General features: G+C 48.2%; 1 protein-coding gene across 1 annotated transcript; it reads left to right on the top strand.

The window, feature by feature from the left end:
* The first annotated feature begins 547 nt into the window (after positions 1-547).
* Positions 548-1,254, top strand: LOC127331341 (polyubiquitin 11-like). The gene has a single exon (XM_051357459.2). It carries the CDS (start codon positions 589-591, stop codon positions 1,252-1,254), a length of 666 nt encoding a protein of 221 aa, XP_051213419.1. The 5' UTR covers positions 548-588.
* Positions 1,255-18,568: the final 17,314 nt, after the last annotated feature.

Raw genomic sequence — 18,568 nt, 5'->3', positions numbered from 1 at the left:
TGTCCTTGCCACGGAATCTAACAAATTTAGATATTTTGTTGTTTATATGTATTGGTTAACCTTTGAAGAGCTATTACCTGTTGTAACTGTTGGCGTCTTTTGTGCATTGTGCTCTATAACCCAAATAAAAGCTGCAAAAGCGTCTGCTGTTAATTTTTATTCGGCGGTGGATGTTAAGGGCTGCATATTCTGTTTTTCACTTTGATCGATACGCCGTAGCAACTCTGAAGCGCGCACTAGCTTATGTAACCTTAGTCTTGATAGCTGATTTGGCCTTCGTCTGTATGGGCTCTATTTCAGTACAAAATGTCGGTTACTTAATTGAAAACTCACTTCATCTACTCAATGTACATAACTGAGTGAACCACGTAATCGATTACCTAATTACTCAAGACTTAACTTTGCTTGCATGCTAGGGCAGTATGTATTTACGCTTATGCAGTCTATTTCTATTACAGCTTCTACTATTTTTAGATAACTAGTTTCTGCTCCTACTATCGGCTGGAATTGTTGACTGTTTTGATCGTTGTTTTATATATAGCCTAATAAAAGTTTTTTCTCCTAAATTTTGTTCCATGCTCGTTCAGAATGCAGCTATTTGTGAAGTGCCCCACTGGCAGGACAATCTGCCTCAGGGTCCAGCCATCAGATACCCTCCTTGCTGTCAAGGCAAAGATTCAGGAACACCACCGCCTTTTCATCGATGGAAAGCAGCTGGAGGACAACCTTACATTGGCTGATTACGGCATCCAGCATAAGTCCACGCTTGACCTCCAAGAAAGTATGCAAATCTATGTAAAGGAGACGCTAGCAGGCTTGACCATCACTGTCGAGGTTGACAGCTTAGATACCATTGGCAAGGTGAAGTCCAAAATTCAAGATACTCAGGGCTTTCCCAAGGGTCAGCAGTGCCTCATCTTTGCCGACAAGCAGCTGGAGGATGATAGCACCTTGGCAGACCTTAACATTCTGAAGGAGTCCGCTCTTCTCCTTGTTCTCCGTCCGGGCAGTCCAGGTGGTAGGATGCAGATCTTCGTGAAAATGGTAGATGGAAATAGCCAAACCTTTTGGGTTGCGAGCTCAGATTCTGTGGACAGTGTCAAGGTGAAGATCTACGAGGTGTCAGGCATTCCCCCCAAACAGCAACGCCTCATCTATGCTGGCAAGCAGCTGCAGAACGGTCACATACTGGAGGACTATAACGTTCAGAGGGATTCTACCCTCCACTTGGCGCTCTGCCTTTGTGGTTGTTGAGTTGGATGATATGATCATTCGACGAGTATTGCTGCAGTCTTCTTTCCAGCGTAATTTAGCAGTAAAATTACTGTTGCAGCAGTCCTCTTTTCTTTCCGGTGGTGGTGTATTATAGTAAAACTATCATGTCTAGTACGTAAATGTCTTAGTACTTCTTTACCGAAAAAAATGCTTGAGATCTTCTTATATTAAGTGTCTCTGAGTCTGTCTTGGCATCGGTTGATTGAGTAATATATAGTCAGCAGTGCTTGGCATCAGTCCTTGTTCTAATACCTGTCTATTTCCTCATGCAGTCCTTGCTCTATAATATCTGTCAACAATTATTGTTGGGGCCTTCTTTCTTTCCAGTAGTGGTTTCTTTTTGGCAGGAAAATTTGCTCCAGTAGCGTATGTTATTATTCAGTATGTTATGTGTTAAGTACTTCCTCTGTGCATCATTATAAGACATTTTGAAAAGTTGTTTTTTACAAGCTAAGACAGCTTGCTAGAACATCTTATATTGTGCGACTGAGGGAGTACTTATCAATAAAAGAAACGTGTGACACCAAGATGTTGTTATGTTAAGAGTCGCTGGCATTGTTCGATTGAGAAATATAGCCAGCAGTACAATGTATTAATTCGATCCAACATATATAGAGATAAAAACATTAGTTGCTAGCCAGCTGATGGAGAAGCCTGTGTTTGATCATGCGAAGAAGGTTGACTTTGATCTTCCAAAACACACCTACCTGTTGTAGTACCTCTTTTTATTTCTGTGGTCAGTAGGCACGACAATGTTTTTCTAAATAGTTTTAGACAACTCCTAACACGATCTACTCCTGTATCACCCGCAGCTGCCAGCTCCCCCCGCGCATCTCTTCTCCGGCCGCCGCCGCCCGGGGTGTCGGCGGAGTTCATAGGGCACAGTTCAGGTCAGGGCAGTGGTGCCTGTCTGCCCACTATATGGTTGTGTTGCGGATGGCGATGGCCAGAGGGCCTCCTGGCGCGAGACGGCGGTACAGGTGGGTCCAATCTAGGTCTAGATGGGCTTGGACAAGCCGTGTCCAACGTAGGCACATGTTGGTGCTTCTGAGCTAGATCTGCAACATGAGGATGTCAGGGCCTGGACCCGGACATGGTGGTGTTGGCCTCCTCCTACGTTGGGTGCGGTCGGCTGGCTAGGTGTGGTGGATTCCATGCTCAAACATCTAGTCCCGGTGGAAGATGGGAATTGAAGACGCAACTGCAAGTGAGAACTGAGCTCCGACCCCGGTCTTGGCGGGCGTTGGCGGTGTCTAGGCATCGTTTCCTAGTTGAATGTATCGTCGTTGCAGTGAGCGTCTACTCACTCATGTTGGTCCGGGGAAACCCTAGATCTGGGTATTCTAGATCAGACGATGGCGACGCTTTTGGTGTTGCTCTCCTCTTGGGGGTATCGTTTTAGGAGCAGCTGCTGGAGATGGAGGTGTGTGGTGGAGCGGTGTGCACCTACCACGTTGAGGACGACGAGTCACGGTGGCGTGGTACAACAGGGCCTCATTGACGGGCGAGGTGTGATGGACTTGCGCAGGGCATGGGCGCTTCCTGGCGGCGTCAACGACAGAGCTGGGAAGGGCTACGCGGAACTCTTCCTTGAAGATGGGCAAGCAGTTGATGGCGGAGATGCCTTATGAAGTGAGTGCATGCTGCTAAACCGGCTGTGTGCCCCTGTTTCATCATAGGAAGACCCAGTGATGCCTACGGTTTTCAGCTGGTGGGGCATTGTTTGTGTTCTTAGGGCATAAGGTTGTGATAACATGATTGATTTTCACCCAATATCTGGTTTGTTGGTGTTGAGTGGCACCTTCGGTTTGTGATGTATGTTCTTGGCAGATCTTCGTTGAATAAAATCTAAATAAAGGACGTATGAACTGTCGGAGATAGTGCCCTAGAGGCAAATAATAATAAGTATTTAGTATTTATATCTCAATTGTTCATAATAGTTTCAGTTTCGTGCCATGCACTAGTTCGGGAGGGCATTTAGTCCCGGTTGGCCTTCCAGGGCTGTCGTCGTCGTGAACAGACAGATGCCATGGGATGGCTTAAGTTGGGGCCGAATGTGCGCTAGAGGATTTGGGGGAGGGTTTTGGTAAGGATGGGATGGATTCCGGAGGGATAGCCGGATGCTTTCTTGACGAACTTGGCCTTGGCCAGAGGTTGAAGAAGAAGAAGAACACAAGAACTTGCTCAACTTTGGATCTCTCTATTCCTTGATCAAACGAGATTACAGGTTATCAGTTCTCACATATCACCTACCCGCGCAAGGGGGTGCTCCCTCTCCTTATATAGGGGAGAGGGTGGCTTACAGGGGAAGAAACCCTAGGAAACCCTAATGGCATCTTTGACTAGGCAAACTACTTTACAAAGCCACTTTGGCCCAGCCGGTACCGGCTATGACTTTAATCAGGGGGTGGTGACCTCCGCCGGTACCTTTTACGTCATCCTCTGCTTTGGCGCCAGGGCTTCGTTTAAAGCTGAAGTGCTTCGCTCACCCTTGTCCTCTAGCTCCTGAGAGAATCTTTGACCAGCTTGCCGACGTGCTATAGTGTAGCCTATGCCGGTACTCCGGTACCTTCTTAGCCTCTTCCGGTATACCCCTCCTGGGATACCGGTATGATTTCACTTAGCAATGAATCTATCTTTGTTATTCAGAATAACCTTTAAACCGGTACCTCAACAGCCTAAACAAGGCCATTCCGGCATGCCTTTGGCATACCGGGGGTCATCCCCCCAACATTAGTCCCCGAAGCTGGTATAGTCCGGCGGATCCTATCCGACGGACCATGCCAGTTTCCCTTTTCTTAACGTACCGGTTTAATTCTTCCGGAAACCAATTCAAACCTTCTCGCATCTCTGCCGAACTCATCTCATCGTACCGATCTTTTCCGGTAGCTTTGTCATTAAATTCTCCTCGGCGAAGTCAAGAATATCTCGGAAACAATGCCTGTCAGAGACATACGCACTGTTTCTGAAGCGCCAGTGTCAGGGGCCACTTCCCTTCGACTTCCGCGTCCGCAATTAATGTGTCGCACCGGATCCTCGCGGCCGTTCCGGATCCGTGTGGCCTCCCTGTGGCATCTCATTTTTCACGCGTGTATCTCCGCGCCACATGGCGGCCCACGAGGCGAAGCGCCGTGGCCCAGCGGTTGCCGGCCCACGAACCTCTCTCCCTATTTAAGGGCGCGGCGGTTCCACATCTTCTTCTTCCCCGCACTCGCTAGTTCCAGCGCACCTAGAGCCTCTGCCCTTCGCGCTCGCCTTGCCGTCGCACGCTGCCGCAACTTCGTTCTCCGGCGAACTCCGAAGAAGCTCCACAGGGCTCTGCTCCGCAGAGATTCACCGCAGCTTCCCCGCAGTTTCCGCCCAGAGCGCCGCCACGGCTTCTTCTCCCTCTTCATCGTTCTTCGCCAGCACCTGCTAGCTCGCCCAACTCCGGTGAACCTCGAACTTCTCCTTCACCGCCGTCCTCAGGTTAGCCTCGCGGACTCACTGGTTCCCTCCATCTCCATTGCATTACTCCTGGGCCGGTAGAGTATTTACCCTTCCTTTTCTTTTGCTTTTTCTCTTACTCGTAGATCTTCACGAGAGGCTAGGTTTGAGGAAAAGTGTTTGTAGGTAGATCTCGGAATTTTTAGGCCAACATGTCTTCCGAAGAATATCTTTCGGGTTCCCCTGCCAGCAGTCGTCACAGCGAGACCCCTACCGCTTATTCCGGGGAGGAGATCTCAGTTGACCGTGTTTCTGACGGGCTCGAGGCGGATCTCGCCCAGACCGGAGAAGATGCCGGTAGCTCTGCTCAGGCTACCGGCGACCCTGAGATGGAAGCCGGTAGCTCGAGCCGTGGTGCCGCTGCCCAATCTTCTACCCCCAACCTCGATTCTTATACTCGTGGGGCATGGATGGGCTCCGAGGTGACCCGGGCGGAGATCGACTGGCTCTACCGCTCCCGAAGGGTACCGGAAGAAGTCTGGTGCCGCATCCCTGGCGAGGAGCACCAGCCTGAACCTAAGCCGGGTGAACGTGTGGTCTTTTCTGCTCATTTTTAGCGCGGATTAGGCCTTCCTGCGTCAGATTTCTTTCGGAGCTTTCTTGACTTCTATGGGCTTCAGCCCCATCACCTTCCGGGCAACTCCATCTTTTATCTTTCTTCCTTTGCTACTTTCATGGAGGGGTATGTCGGCATGACCCCATTAGTGGATAACTTCTCTTTTTTCTATTATCTCCGGAAGAATTCTATCCAACATAAGAATCTTCCGCCCCCCAAACCGTTTGTCCGGTGCGGAGGGTGCATTCTCTCGCCCCGCCAAGGGAGCCCCTTCTATAAACTTTCCGGTCTGGAGTCTGTCCGGACCTGGCAGAAATCCTTCTTTTACGTTCGGAACGGTGGACCGGAAGACTTCATCAACCTTCCGGAATATGTTCCCGGGCCACCCAGTATGAGGAATTGGCTCCGTAACCCTAGGGATGATAAGGAGTCCATCCGGATTGGCCTTTTCATTGAGAAGAACAAGGAGGAGACCAATCTCTCGGCAGACGATCTGGTCATGGCTTTCCTTTCGCGCCGGGTGCTGCCCCTTCAGCGCCGCGCTCATAAGATCTGCCAGATGTTAGGCCGGATGGATCATACCCGGATCACCACCTATCAGCTGAGCGCCTCTGATTTGGTCCTTAAGGCCAAGCAGATCTGCAAAAACGCTTTGAGGCCCAGCGGAAAATATGGGCTAGCTCCTTATAGCCGCAACAACTCTCCTCCGCGCCAAGTAAGACCTCGGGATTTTCGGGAGACCTTGTACCGGAATACTTGTGGTTTATCTTTCTCATACTGATTTGTTTTTTCTGTGTTGCAGAACTTCCGCCGGATCAGCACGGAGGAGCAAGCCACCTACGCCCCCAACCGGCGCTTCCAGGACGACTGCGATCCGGACCCCTACGTGAAGGGGAAACATAAGATGGGCCCGACGTACACCAAGCACCGCGGTAATTTCCCAACTTCTTATCCGGCAAATGATTCCGGTTATGATGATGAGGTAGCCATATCTGATGAATTTGGTTTACCAGTTTCCTTACAAACTGTTATTCTATAGATCTGCGCCCTGCCGGCACGAACCCAGAGGTCGTGGAGCACGCTGCCCCTCTGCAGGCCGAGGTTGGCCAGGAGTTCCTGGACAACCTAGCCTCCCGGGGCCGCAAGAACAAAGCCCGGCCTCTGAGGCTGGCTCCAGCGAAGATCCCCCCGCCAAGCGCTCCAAGAAGGGCGACGGCGACAAGCCCTACACCACGAAGCGGTACTGGAGTAAGATTCCGGTCGCTACCGGGTAACCTTCCGGTTTTTCTTTCTTTTTGCCTTTCGCTTGTGAATTTCTGACAAGGTATTAACTTGTCAATGCCTACAAGTAGTAGACTAGGGTTTCGTTGGATGTAGAGGGCAAGTAGATCTCGAAGGTTTCAGCCGAAAAGTACTCGACGAAATATAAACTAGGGTTTGCTCAACAATGATTCGATGCCTTTCTCGTCCCTCGACTCCCCCTTATATATGAGGCGGAGCCGAGGGATTCGTATTGTACAAGTTACAGAGTCCGGGGAGGTTTCTAACTCATCCCGCAAGATTACACACAACACTTCCTATTACAACTCTAGCTTTCCTTAATAATATCTTTGGGCTTCCGAGTCTTCTTATTCTTCGGGTAGTGGGCCTTCAGCAAACCCCGGGTACTATCTTCGGCAGGCCCATTGGGGATGCCTATGTCAGTAGCCCCCGAGATTTTACTTGAATCGTAGAGTCAGGGAAAATCTCCACGGTTTATTTTTATTCGACAACTTTAGCTTGTCTATATTTCTTCTCATGAATTTCTATATTGTACAGGGATAATGGTAGTTGGGGCTAGTTCATCTGACGGATCAGGTACTAGTTAACTGCTCTAGTGGCAATCCGCAAAAACCTACTTCAAGATCACGTCCCTGGACATGATCTCGGGATACTGGTGTAAACTTCGACAGGTGCCGCTTAAGGTCTTACCATTCTGTCGAGTCCCAGTCAAATTTATCGGGTACCTAACGCGTCCGTTAGGATTTTTCTTCGTATCTGTTGATACGGATAAAAGTAGCAAGCCGTCGTCAGAGACGGTGCCACGCCGCACAGAACGGATCTGGGGTCTTACCTTCGCAGTGTTTTGCGGCATTCAGAATTTATTCGCAACTTTTGGCGTTCTGAGAATATATTGTCGAGTGCTTATTCGGATGTTGGAATAGCACATTTCATCGAGTCAATTTCTGACTTATATTGCTCTCCCGATGGGAGTATATGTAGAGTTATCTTTATAACTCGAAATATGCTCCTTCTTCCTTTTTTTTACTTTCTTTCTTTCTCTTTTTCTTTTTCTCTCTTTTCTTTTTCTTTTTGATACTTTTCATCGGGCACGCTGTGCCCGAACAGCGTTCCCGATGGGAGTAGCCCCCGAGGCTACAACCAAGGACTTGTGCTTGGTTGTAGGCTCAACATTTTAGTGCACCGTGTCGCTATATTGTCATTTCTTCTCGAAATTTTCTTCTTTTCTCTCTCTCTTCTTTTTTTATCTCTCGGGTGCGCGAACAGCGCTCCCGATGGGAGTAGCCCCCGAGGCTATGAACAAAAGCTTTGCATTTGATCATAGGCTCCCGCAAATTCTATATTGTCATACTCGAATTTTACTTTTTTCAAAGTAGCCCCCGAGCATTTGGGCAAAAACTTGTATTTGATCAAGGGCTCCCGAAGTATTCAATAACTTCTCCTGTCGCCAATCTTCTGTTATTTTTCTTGTCGAAATTTTCTCCCTTGGTCAAAGTTACTTCATTGCTGTTAATAGTCGCAATTTTTCCGCCTATAAAGCGTAAGTACCACTCTCTCTCTGCCTTGTGGGTCCATTGTTTCCACCACGTTGACACGTCGTGCAAGTGGGGGACACACGTCCTCCGCTTTTTCTGGCACACGTACCGTAACTCCTCCACTGTAAAATACTTTTTTACCCTTGCTTCTACGTGGCTATCATCTGCTGCACATTTTTTCCATCCAACGGTCCCCCGTTTCTCCGCACCTCTATATAAGATCTCCTTCTTCTTCCTCGAGCACTTCCGCTCGCGCCGTTGCTGTGCTCCCCTCTGCAAATCCTCCTGCGCTCCACAATTCTCTAAGCTCTGCACTCCTGCGCCATTGTTGATGCCTCCGCGTCGCTTGACCAGGCACAGCACGCCGGAATCTTCAATGGCTGCCGTGGATCTGGGAACCGCGGAGTGGGAAAGATCCAAGCTTTCCGCTCAGGACATCAATCTTCTGAAGAAGCTGGGGCTCAGTAAGAAGGCCAACGCACTGCGCTTCCCTAGTGAAGAAAGCTACCCAACCCCTCCAATGGGGTATCGGGTAAGTTTTATCGACCACCTCATCCGTGGTCTTTCCGCCCCCATTCATCCTTTTCTCCGCGGACTGCTTTTTATTTATGGTCTGCAACTTCACCACTTGACGCCCAATTCTATCCTCCATATTTCTATCTTCATCACCCTCTGCGAAGCCTTCCTTGGCGTCCAGCTTAACTGGGCGCTATGGAAGCGCATTTTCTTCTGTCGCCGCAATGGCTCTCCAAACGTCGCCTATAATATAGGCGGCGTTGTAATTTCCGTTCGCCCCACCGTCGACTACTTCGACGTCAAGCTCCCTGACTCGGTTCAAGGGTGGCGCAAGAAGTGGTTGTACATTCAGGAGGAGAACCATGGATGTGCTGAAGACAACATCCCTCCTTTTGACGGTGCCGAGAAAATTCTTCGCCGCCGCTCCTGGGACGCGGAGGCTACCGAAGAAGAAAGAACAGCGACGGAAGCCCTGATGGCTCGTATCCATGAGTTGCAAAATACTCGCGGCAAAGAGTTATCAGGTATCCAAATCACAGCTTATTTTCTGAGGACCAGAGTGCAGCCTCTTCAAGCTCGCAAACACCCTCTCTGGAAGTATTCTGGCGACACGGACGTCGATCGGTTGTCGACGGATTTAGAGGTCAAGGATTTAGAAAAACTTGTCCGAAAAATCTCGTCTCTCAGCAAAAAAGATCCTGTCCCTTCTTCTTGTCGCGTAAAACCATTCAGCGCCACCAATCCACTTCCCAAGGTAAGCTTTGTCGCCTGATTTGCTATTGCTTTGCTATCTTATTTTTTTATTTTCCTACTCTTTTAACATCTTCCCCTGCTTTTTTGTATAGAACCATCCAAATCTCGTCTCGCTCCCTCCCCTTCCTGAAGGTGGAGAAGTCGAGGAAAGGGCTATTATCGACGACAACCAAGATGCCCCCTCGTTTGTGAATGAACCCGTAGATTCTTTAAAATCTGCGGGATCTTCTGAAAAGGAGGCTGCTTCCGAAGGCACTACATCGGCACAGTCCCCTCCTCCTGCTGTTTCTCCAAGGAACAAGAGGAAAAGGAATGATGCCGAGGATTTCGGCACCTCCAAAGCCGAAGAAGTTGGTCCTTCACGTCCGAAGGCAGCTTATGATCCATACCTTGGATCCCTCATCAGCTCGTAAGTTGTCTTTATTTCTCCTTATATTTGTACTCGAATTTTTTTGTCTATCTTGCTTTTTATGCTGTCGTCTTTTATTCGCAGTGATGATGAGGAAGAATTACCAACTCTTGATGTGGCTGCTCGAACGAGTACGTCACATACTTTAGTTGTTTCGGAGACGCCAGCCGAAGGAGAGGAATCCTCGCCTCCTCAACTAAATGTTGGCGCTCCCACTCCACCTTCGAGCCCTCTTGTCCCTTCACCAAAAAGGACAAGGGTAGAAACGATCGTGGAGCCTACCCTTGAATTGGGTAGCTCCTCCAATTCTCTCTTAGATGACGTAAGTTCTGAATTTGCTTATTACCATCTATATTTCCTCTTGTTTCCTTATTTTATGCCTTCATATTTTTCCCATATCGACGTTTTCTTTCTTTGTCCCTCTTTGACAGCCTATGGTCAAAGAGCTTCTTCGTATCGGTGCCCAATTTGTTGGGTACCGTGAATATGCTAGCAAGACTGAAGGTAATAATTTTTTTTAATGACACCTTCTTTATGACTTCCTGCTCCTGATTTGTTGCAATTTTGATGACTCTTGACTATTGTGGCAGAGAAACTTGCAGAAGCCAACAAGCTTGTCGACACTCTTGCTCAGAAACTGGAGCAGAGTGAAACGGCTCGCAAGAAGGCTGAACTTGATGCTAGCCAAGCTAAAGCAGAAGCTGAAAAGGCCACGGCAAAAGCTGCTGGTGTCGAAGATCTGCAGAAAAGGCTTGATGACGCCGAAGCTGCTTTGAATGAACACAAGGCCGCCCAGATTGCTTGTGAAAAGGCGATCACCAAACGCTTGAACGCGCAGAATCGGCGCTTTGTCGGTAATCTTGTCATCCCCTTTTATCTTTTTCTTTTTTAGGGTTAATTTTCCTTTCTTGCTGTCGACCAACGCATATTTTCTTCGGCAGCCAAAACAAACCAAGAATTTGAGCTTGAAGATCCCGACGATGATCCTCTGCTAGACGCACTCTCTTTCTTGGAGTTTCATGGAAATGAAGTTCGCGAAGGCATAGAACATGCTAACGCGGGTTTATCAAAGCTGTTCCCCTACTTCTTCCCAAGGAAAGAGGAGCCCAAAACTTTCCTTGCTCTTGCCAAGGATTTCGATCCGCCAGAAGATCTTGGATTGAAGATGCGCCAGGAGAACATGAAGGTTGCTGTCGAAAGCACTGTTGCCTTGGTCGCGGACAGCCAACAAACTGTTGACTGGATGAAAGTTGGCGCCACCGAGCAGATAGAACAAACGAAATGGCGTTCGTTGATCAAGGCAGCCAAGCCCAACGCGAAGAAAATCCTGGCCTATCTCGGGAGCCAGCTTCAACTCCTAGCTCATCAAAGCCGGAGGTCTAGTTGAACGCCTCCTCTTTTTCTTTCTTTGCTTTTGATGATGTCGCCAAAGTAGTTATTTGGTGACACTTATCCCACTAGCTCCACTGTAATGCCTTGTAAATATTCTGAAAGATCAATGAAAACTCTATCTTGCTTGTTGATTGATGTCGACTTTTTTGTTAAATTTCAGTTGGTATTTGATAACTATACTCCGTCTCCTGCTCCTTCCGATGTTTTGCCTTCTCCTTCTCGCTCAAGAAAAGTTCTTGCTAATACTGAACCTGTCGAAGATTCCTTGCCGCAAGAATTGGAAGAACTTCGGCAGCAACTTCAGTATGCGAAGAAGCAGACGCTTGTGATGATGGAACAGTCTCGCAAGGCATCTGAAGCCGAAAAAATTGCGCTTCAGCAAGCTCAAGAGGCCATGGCTACTAAGGAAGTCGCCGTTTCTGAGGCTAAAAAGGCGACTACTCGAGAAAATTTTATGCTCGAGTTAATGAATGAAGCCAGCGCGGATATGTCGGGTATGCTTGTCGCTTTTTTTTTTTTTTATAAAACCACGATACCTTCCGTCTTCATGCTACGTCTCTTAAAAATTTCTGAACCGTTGCTTGATAGGTTCCTTTATTGATGCTGCTGCCGAAGAAGAGAGGGTAAATACTAGGACGAACCTCCTTGTTAACCTTGCCCTTGACCATGGTTCTCTGTTCTGGGCTACCCCGGAGAGGACCCGACAGATTGTCAGATTTCAAGATCGCACCTCTCAAACTCGCGACTTCCTTGATTTTTGTACCAGGACCCTGTCTATGGTTTATAACTCCATGTTTCCTCGGAACGTTCAGCCACAAACTCTTCCCGAGCTGATGGGGAGATTTAAGGATCCCCACAAGATCCATGGTTTTGTAAAAGCTCAACTAGTAGCTGGCGCCAGGTTTGCCCTTATCATGCTTCAGATCTGCCACTCGAAGCTTGACCTGACCCAAGTTGTTGCAAAAGTTCATGAGAAGGTAAGGCGTCGAAGAGTTGGTGTCGACAGAATTAACACGAAGGTTTCGCCTGTAGCCGAAGAAATGATTGAAGATCTCCTTCGGATGGATGCCGACTTTTTTGCAGATGGTCATTATGCTGACTTTCTTGGCGCTGCTCCCGAAGAGGGCAGAATTACCATTGATAACATATTGAATCGTGACTAATTTTTCTTTGGTAGACAACTCTTCTTTGTAAGCCACAATTGTGACTGTATTGTGAAGCAATCATCATATGTCTATATTTGTCTAGCCCCCGAGTGTTTCGGTGCCTATTTTCTGTATTTGTGTATTGCGAGGTTTTGAACCAAGGCATTTATTCAATATGTAGTGTTGGCGAGTATCAGCCCCCGAGCTTTCTTGTCGAGTACTATTTTGTATTTTTATTGACTCGCGAGGTATTTAATACCAAGGTGAGACTATCTTTTTTCGAAGAGCTATATTGAGAATCGTCGGGCCTGAGCCTTTGGGCGTGTCGATGAAAAAGAGCTATATTGTCACTATCTTTACTATATTGCAGCACCGCGAGCCCGCCTCATTAAAAACCTTTCCCGGCCCCACTCGGTGCCCCGAAAAAGGAAAAGAGTGCGTCTGGAAGCTCGCGGGCATTTCAGTACATTGTGTTTTTACAAGGACTATATTTCGACTCTAGGCGTAGAACCGCCTGAGTTGCGCCACGTTCCAGGGGTTTTGCTCCTCCACCCCTGTCTTCTTGTCCTTTATCCTGTATGCTCCTCCTCCGATTACTTCTGAAAGGATGTTGGCTGTAAACGTCGACTGTGGTAATTCTTCAGGTCCTGTTGATATTTGGTTACTCGAGAGAGTACTTCATCTCTAGCCTCGTCGAGGGCGTCGACGTCATCTTCTAGTGCTTTTCTCGACACCTCTTCATCATAGTACACGACTCGTGGAGAATCGTGTTCTATCTCAATTGCCAGTACTGCTTCCGCTCCATGGACTAAGAAGAACGAAGTTTCTTGTGTTGCTGTGTTTGGTGTTGTTCGTATGCTCCATAATACACTGGGCAGCTCCTCTGGCCAGGTGTATCGAGCTTTCTCCAGTGGTGCTAATAAGCGTTTCTTGATGCCATTGCAGATGATTCCATTGGCTTTCTCGACTTGACCGTTGGTCTGCGGGTGCGCAACCGACGCAAAGTGTAGCTTGATACCCACTTCTTCGCAATAATCTTTGAACTCGTGGGATGTGAAGTTACTGCCATTGTCTGTGACGATGCTGTGAGGCACTCCAAATCTGAAGACGAGACTTTTTACGAATTTAACTGCGGATGCCCCGTCTGGTGAGTTTATCGGCTTCGCTTCTATCCACTTTGTAAATTTGTCGACAGCTACCAGCATGTACTCCTTTCCTCCTGGCCAGGATTTGTGTAACTTTCCCACCATATCGAGGCCCCATTGAGCAAAGGGCCAAGATAAAGGTATTGGCATCAGCTCTGCTGCCGGGGAGTGAGGTTTTGCGGCAAACCTCTGGCACGCATCACAGGTTCGTACTATCTCTTTCGCATCTTCTATTGCTATCAACCAATAAAATCCAGCTCTAAAGACTTTGGCAGCAATAGCTCGGCTGCTCGCGTGGTGACCGCAAATTCCTTCGTGTACATCCTTCAAGATCATCCTTCCTTCTTCGGGTGTGATGCACCTCTGTAGTACTCCCGAAATACTTCGTTTGTATAGCTCCCCTTTGACCACAGTAAAAGCTTTTGATCGTCTAATAACTCGCCTTGCTTCAACTGGATCGTCGGGTATTTCCTTCTTCAGGATGTATGATATGTACGTCTGCATCCATGGTATCTGTATCATCATGACCATGTCCTGATCTTCCTCTTCTTCTTCCTCTAGTACTTCTTTGATAGCCCCCGAGGGTTTTTTCTCCTTCTTTTTTGGTTTTGTCGACTTCGTAGATCTTTCTGCTATCTCTTCCCAAAATACACCTGGAGGAACTGCGAGGCATTGCGACCCGATGTTTGCGAGAACGTCGGCTTCGTCATTGCTCAATCTGCTGATGTGATTTACTTCGCATCCATCGAACAACTTCTCGAGCTCGTTGTAGACTTCCTTGTATGCTATCATACTATCGTTGACTGCGTCGCATTGGTTCATGACTTGCTGAGCTACCAACTGTGAGTCGCCAAAAATTTTTAGTCGAGTTGCACCGCAAGCTTTCGCCATCTTCATCCCGTGTATGAGGGCTTCGTATTCTGCCTCATTGTTAGATGCGTTTGGGAACGTCATTCTCAGGACGTACTTCAACTTGTCGCCTTCTGGTGATATTAGTATCACACCTGCGCCAGCAACTTCTAATCTCTTGGATCCGTCGAAGTTCATGGTCCAAGTTCTCGATAAATCTGGTGGTCCTGTGTTTTGCAGCTCCATCCACTCTGCGATGAAGTCTGGCAAAATCTGTGACTTTATTGCTTTTCTTTTTCCATACGTGATGTCCCGAGGGGAAAGTTCTATTCCCCAAAGGGAGACACGGCCCGTGGCTTCTGGATTGTTGAGTATATTTGACAAGGGAGCTTCATTGACCACTATGATCGGGTGTGCCGAAAAATAGTGGCGCAATTTTCGTGCGGTTGTGAACACTCCGTATGCTAGCTTTTGGTACTGAGGGTACCTTTGTTTTGAAGGCGATAAAACTTCGCTGACGAAGTATACTGGCCTCTGTACTCCATGGAGTTTTCCTTCTTCCTCTCTTTCAACGACAAGTACCGTGCTTACCACCTGAGGTGTGGCCGCAATATACAGCAACAGAGGCTCCTTCTCTTTCGGCGCCACCAAGATTGGGGGTGTCGAGATTTTGCGCTTGAGATCCTCGAAGGCCCTGTCCGCCTCTTCGTTCCACTGGAACTTGTCTCCCTGTTTGATCAAGGCATAGAATGGTAACGCCTTTTCTCCAAGCCTGGCGACGAATCTGCTTAAAGCTGCGACTCGCCCGGTTAACTGCTGTACTTCTTTCAACTTTGTTGGCTTCCTCATTGTTACGATTGCCTGTATTTTTTCGGGATTTGCTTCAATCCCTCTTGCTGAAACTAAGAACCCGAGAAGTTCTCCTGCAGGGACGCCAAAAGAGCACTTTGTCGGGTTCAGCTTGAGATAGAACTTATCGAGGTTGTCGAAAGTTTCCTTCAAATCCTCAATTAGAGTGTCGCCTTTTTTGGATGTTATGACGACATCGTCGATGTACACTTGTACATTTTTCCCGATCTGCGCTGCTAGGTACTTCTGCATCATCCGCTGATATGTTGCTCCCGCGTTTTTCAACCCGAAGGGCATTGTTCGATAGCAGAACACGCTGTTTTCACCTCATCATCTTCTTTCAATCTAATCTGGTTATAACCAGAATAAGCATCCAGGAAGGAAAGACGTTCGCATCCTGCCGTGGAGTCGATAATTTGATCGATCCTTGGGAGGGGAAAGTGATCCTTTGGACAATGTTTATTAAGACACGTAAAGTCGACGCACATGCGAAGGACCTTCATGTTTTTCTTCGGCACCAGCACTGGGTTAGCTACCCATGTGGCTTCTGTATGAGTTTCTTTGATGAAACCTGCTTCTCTGAGTCTATTAATTTCCGACAGCATAGCCTTGCGGTTTGGTTCCGAAAAACGCCGCAGAGGTTGTTTGATTGGTTTCGCGACTGGATCCAATTGTAGGTGGTGCTCGGCAAGTTCCCTGGGTACTCCTGGCATGTCAGCTGGACACCATGCGAAGATTTTCCAGTGCTCACGGAGGAACTCGACGAGCGCGCTTTCCTATGCGAGGTCCATGTTTGTCGCGATGGACGTCGTTTTCTTCGGGTCTGTCGGGTGGATCTGTACTTCCTTGGAATCCTTTGCAGTGTTAAAGGTTGATTCCTTACTAGGTCTCCCCACATCTGGTAGCACGTCGTAGTCTGTTGTGAGTCTTGACTCCATATACTCTGCTTGCATCCCGAAGGTTTCTGAGAGCCGATGAAAATCCTTATCACATTTGTCGGCAAGCGCAAAACTTCCTTTCATTGTAATTGGCCCCTTAGGTCCAGGCATCCTCCACAACAGGTATGTGTAATGTGGTACTGCCATAAACCTAGCGTATGCTGGGCGCCCCAACAACGCGTGGTATTGTGATGGGAAATCCACAACTTCAAACTCCAGCCTCTCGATTCTGTAATTCTCTCGGGTGCCAAACTGAACGTCGAGATTGATCTTCCCCAATGGGTAACTTGGCTTCTCTGGTGTGATGCCGTGAAAACGCATATCCGTTGGTTTAAGGTTTGCCAAGGATATGTTCATCTTCCTTAATGTATCTGCATACATAAGGTTTAGACTGCTTCCTCCGTCGATGAAAACTCGAGATACATCGAATCCTGCGATTACTGCCGGCAAAATAAGTGCTGATTGCCCTGGTCGAGGAACTTGTTGCGGGTGATCCGCAATTGTGAAACCAATATCTTGTCCCGACCAATTGAGATACTCGACTGTTGGTGGAGGCATCTTCTCTGCCATGAGCACCTGCCGCGAAATTACTTTCTGAGCTCTATTGGATGGTCTGCCTTTCTGAATCATCGAGACCGCTCCATGGGAATTGGGATCGACATATGGTGGTGGTGCTGGTGCTGCCGCTATTCTGAGCTGGTGTCGATTTTCTTCCGTAATTGCGGGAGGAGGTGGTAGGTGGACCTCACTCCTAGGTCCTTGGGGATTTCGACTTGCTGCCTGAGCATGGGCTTGCGCGGCAACCCTCATCATCGCTTGAAAATTTCGACAATCTTTCTGTAAATGTCCTGACTGTCTTACCCCATTGCTGTCGACAAAGAAATGCATCTGGCATGGACCATTCATCATATCCTCAGGGGTCACAAAGGGCCTCTGAAACCTAGGTCCATTGTTTGGTCTGTTATTTCGCGAATCATCTCTGTTGTCATTTCGCTGCTGGTTGCTTCGTTGATAGTTATCTCTATTGCTTCCTCCAGCGCCTGATCGAAACCCAGCCGAAATTTGGCCAGGTGGATCATAACTCGAAAATCGAGAGAATCGTCGCCTGCCCTGATAATTTCGATTGCGGTCCTCCTCTGGTGACCTGTGTCGCTTATTGTGCACAGCATCTTCGCCATCTGCCCATTTGTTTGCTATCTCCATTAATGCTGATACTGTTTTTGGGTTAGTTCTTCCCAAATCCTCCACGAAATCTCCTCGTCGGACTCCTGCAACGAACGCGTCTATGGCTCTCTCGTCAGATATGTTTTCTGCCGAGTTTTTGATGATGTTCCACCTTTGGATGTACTTCCTCATTGATTCATCATGTTTCTGTCGACATGATCTCAACTCCTCGAGTGTCGCAGGCTTTTTGCAAGTAGACCGGAAATTCTTGATGAATATGTCCTCAAAATCAGTCCAGCTGTCGATGGAACCTACTGGAAGCTTCTTTATCCAAGATCTTGCGGCTCCACTCAAGTGCACCTGAATGCTTTGCATTGCCGTTGCCCTTGTGCCGCCAATTAACTTCACTGTCTCGAGGTAATCTACCAGCCAATCCTCAGGATCCTGCAATCCATCGAATTTTTTGAAATTATCGGGTAGCTTAAACCCTGAGGGCACCCGAGTTTTTCGGACCCTTCTAGTAAAACATGGTAGCCCGCACATGTCCTCTTCGGCTATGTCTGGAGAGTGTCGATGTTCCCTTCTATGTTGTCGTGCCCTGTCTACCCTTGCCTGAGTTTCTGCGTCCCTTGCTTCGCCTGTTCTCTCGGGAGCTGCTGCTGCAACCGCAGGTCGTGGACTATTTTGCCTTGCTGATCCTTCGGGAGGCGTCGATGCGAACGCTGTTCCCATGGCTCCAACACCTGCCATGGCCATGTTATAAAGTGCTTCCCTTGGATCTCCAGGAGGTGGCCTAGATGCGAGGATAAAGGCTTGTGTCGCCATATACCCAGCTTCCGGTGTTTTGGGAATGATGTTTCCTCTCGTGTCTATCGACATAAAGGACATGTCGAGGTTTTGAACTAGATTCTCTCTTTCGCCTGGGTATGTTTTGCAACCTTGACCTTGCCCTGTTCCGAGCTTCTCTGTGGCTATCTCCCGAAGTTCCTGAATGTCGACTGAGGTCTGCCCTTCGCCTGCTTGACGCGGAAGCTGCCTCCTTTCTTCTGTTCAGATCAGCTGTTTGTTTTTCCAATTCCCTTCCAGCTCGAGCGAGTCTATATTGGTATGCCTGCAATTCCTCGACCGTGGCGGTTGTCGCCATTGGTTCTGAACCATCCATAGCTTTTGCGGCTCTGTCCCATGCTGCTTGTGGCAACTGAACTCTCATACGTGGTGTAGGCCCGACGTATTTGTTGCCTAATCCTCGCCTTAAGTCAGAGGGATCGACGTATG

This window comes from Lolium perenne, chromosome 2 (genome assembly GCF_019359855.2).
Source record: "Lolium perenne isolate Kyuss_39 chromosome 2, Kyuss_2.0, whole genome shotgun sequence".
NCBI lineage: Eukaryota > Viridiplantae > Streptophyta > Magnoliopsida > Poales > Poaceae > Lolium > Lolium perenne.
This window is presented reverse-complemented; position numbering and strand designations above follow the sequence as displayed.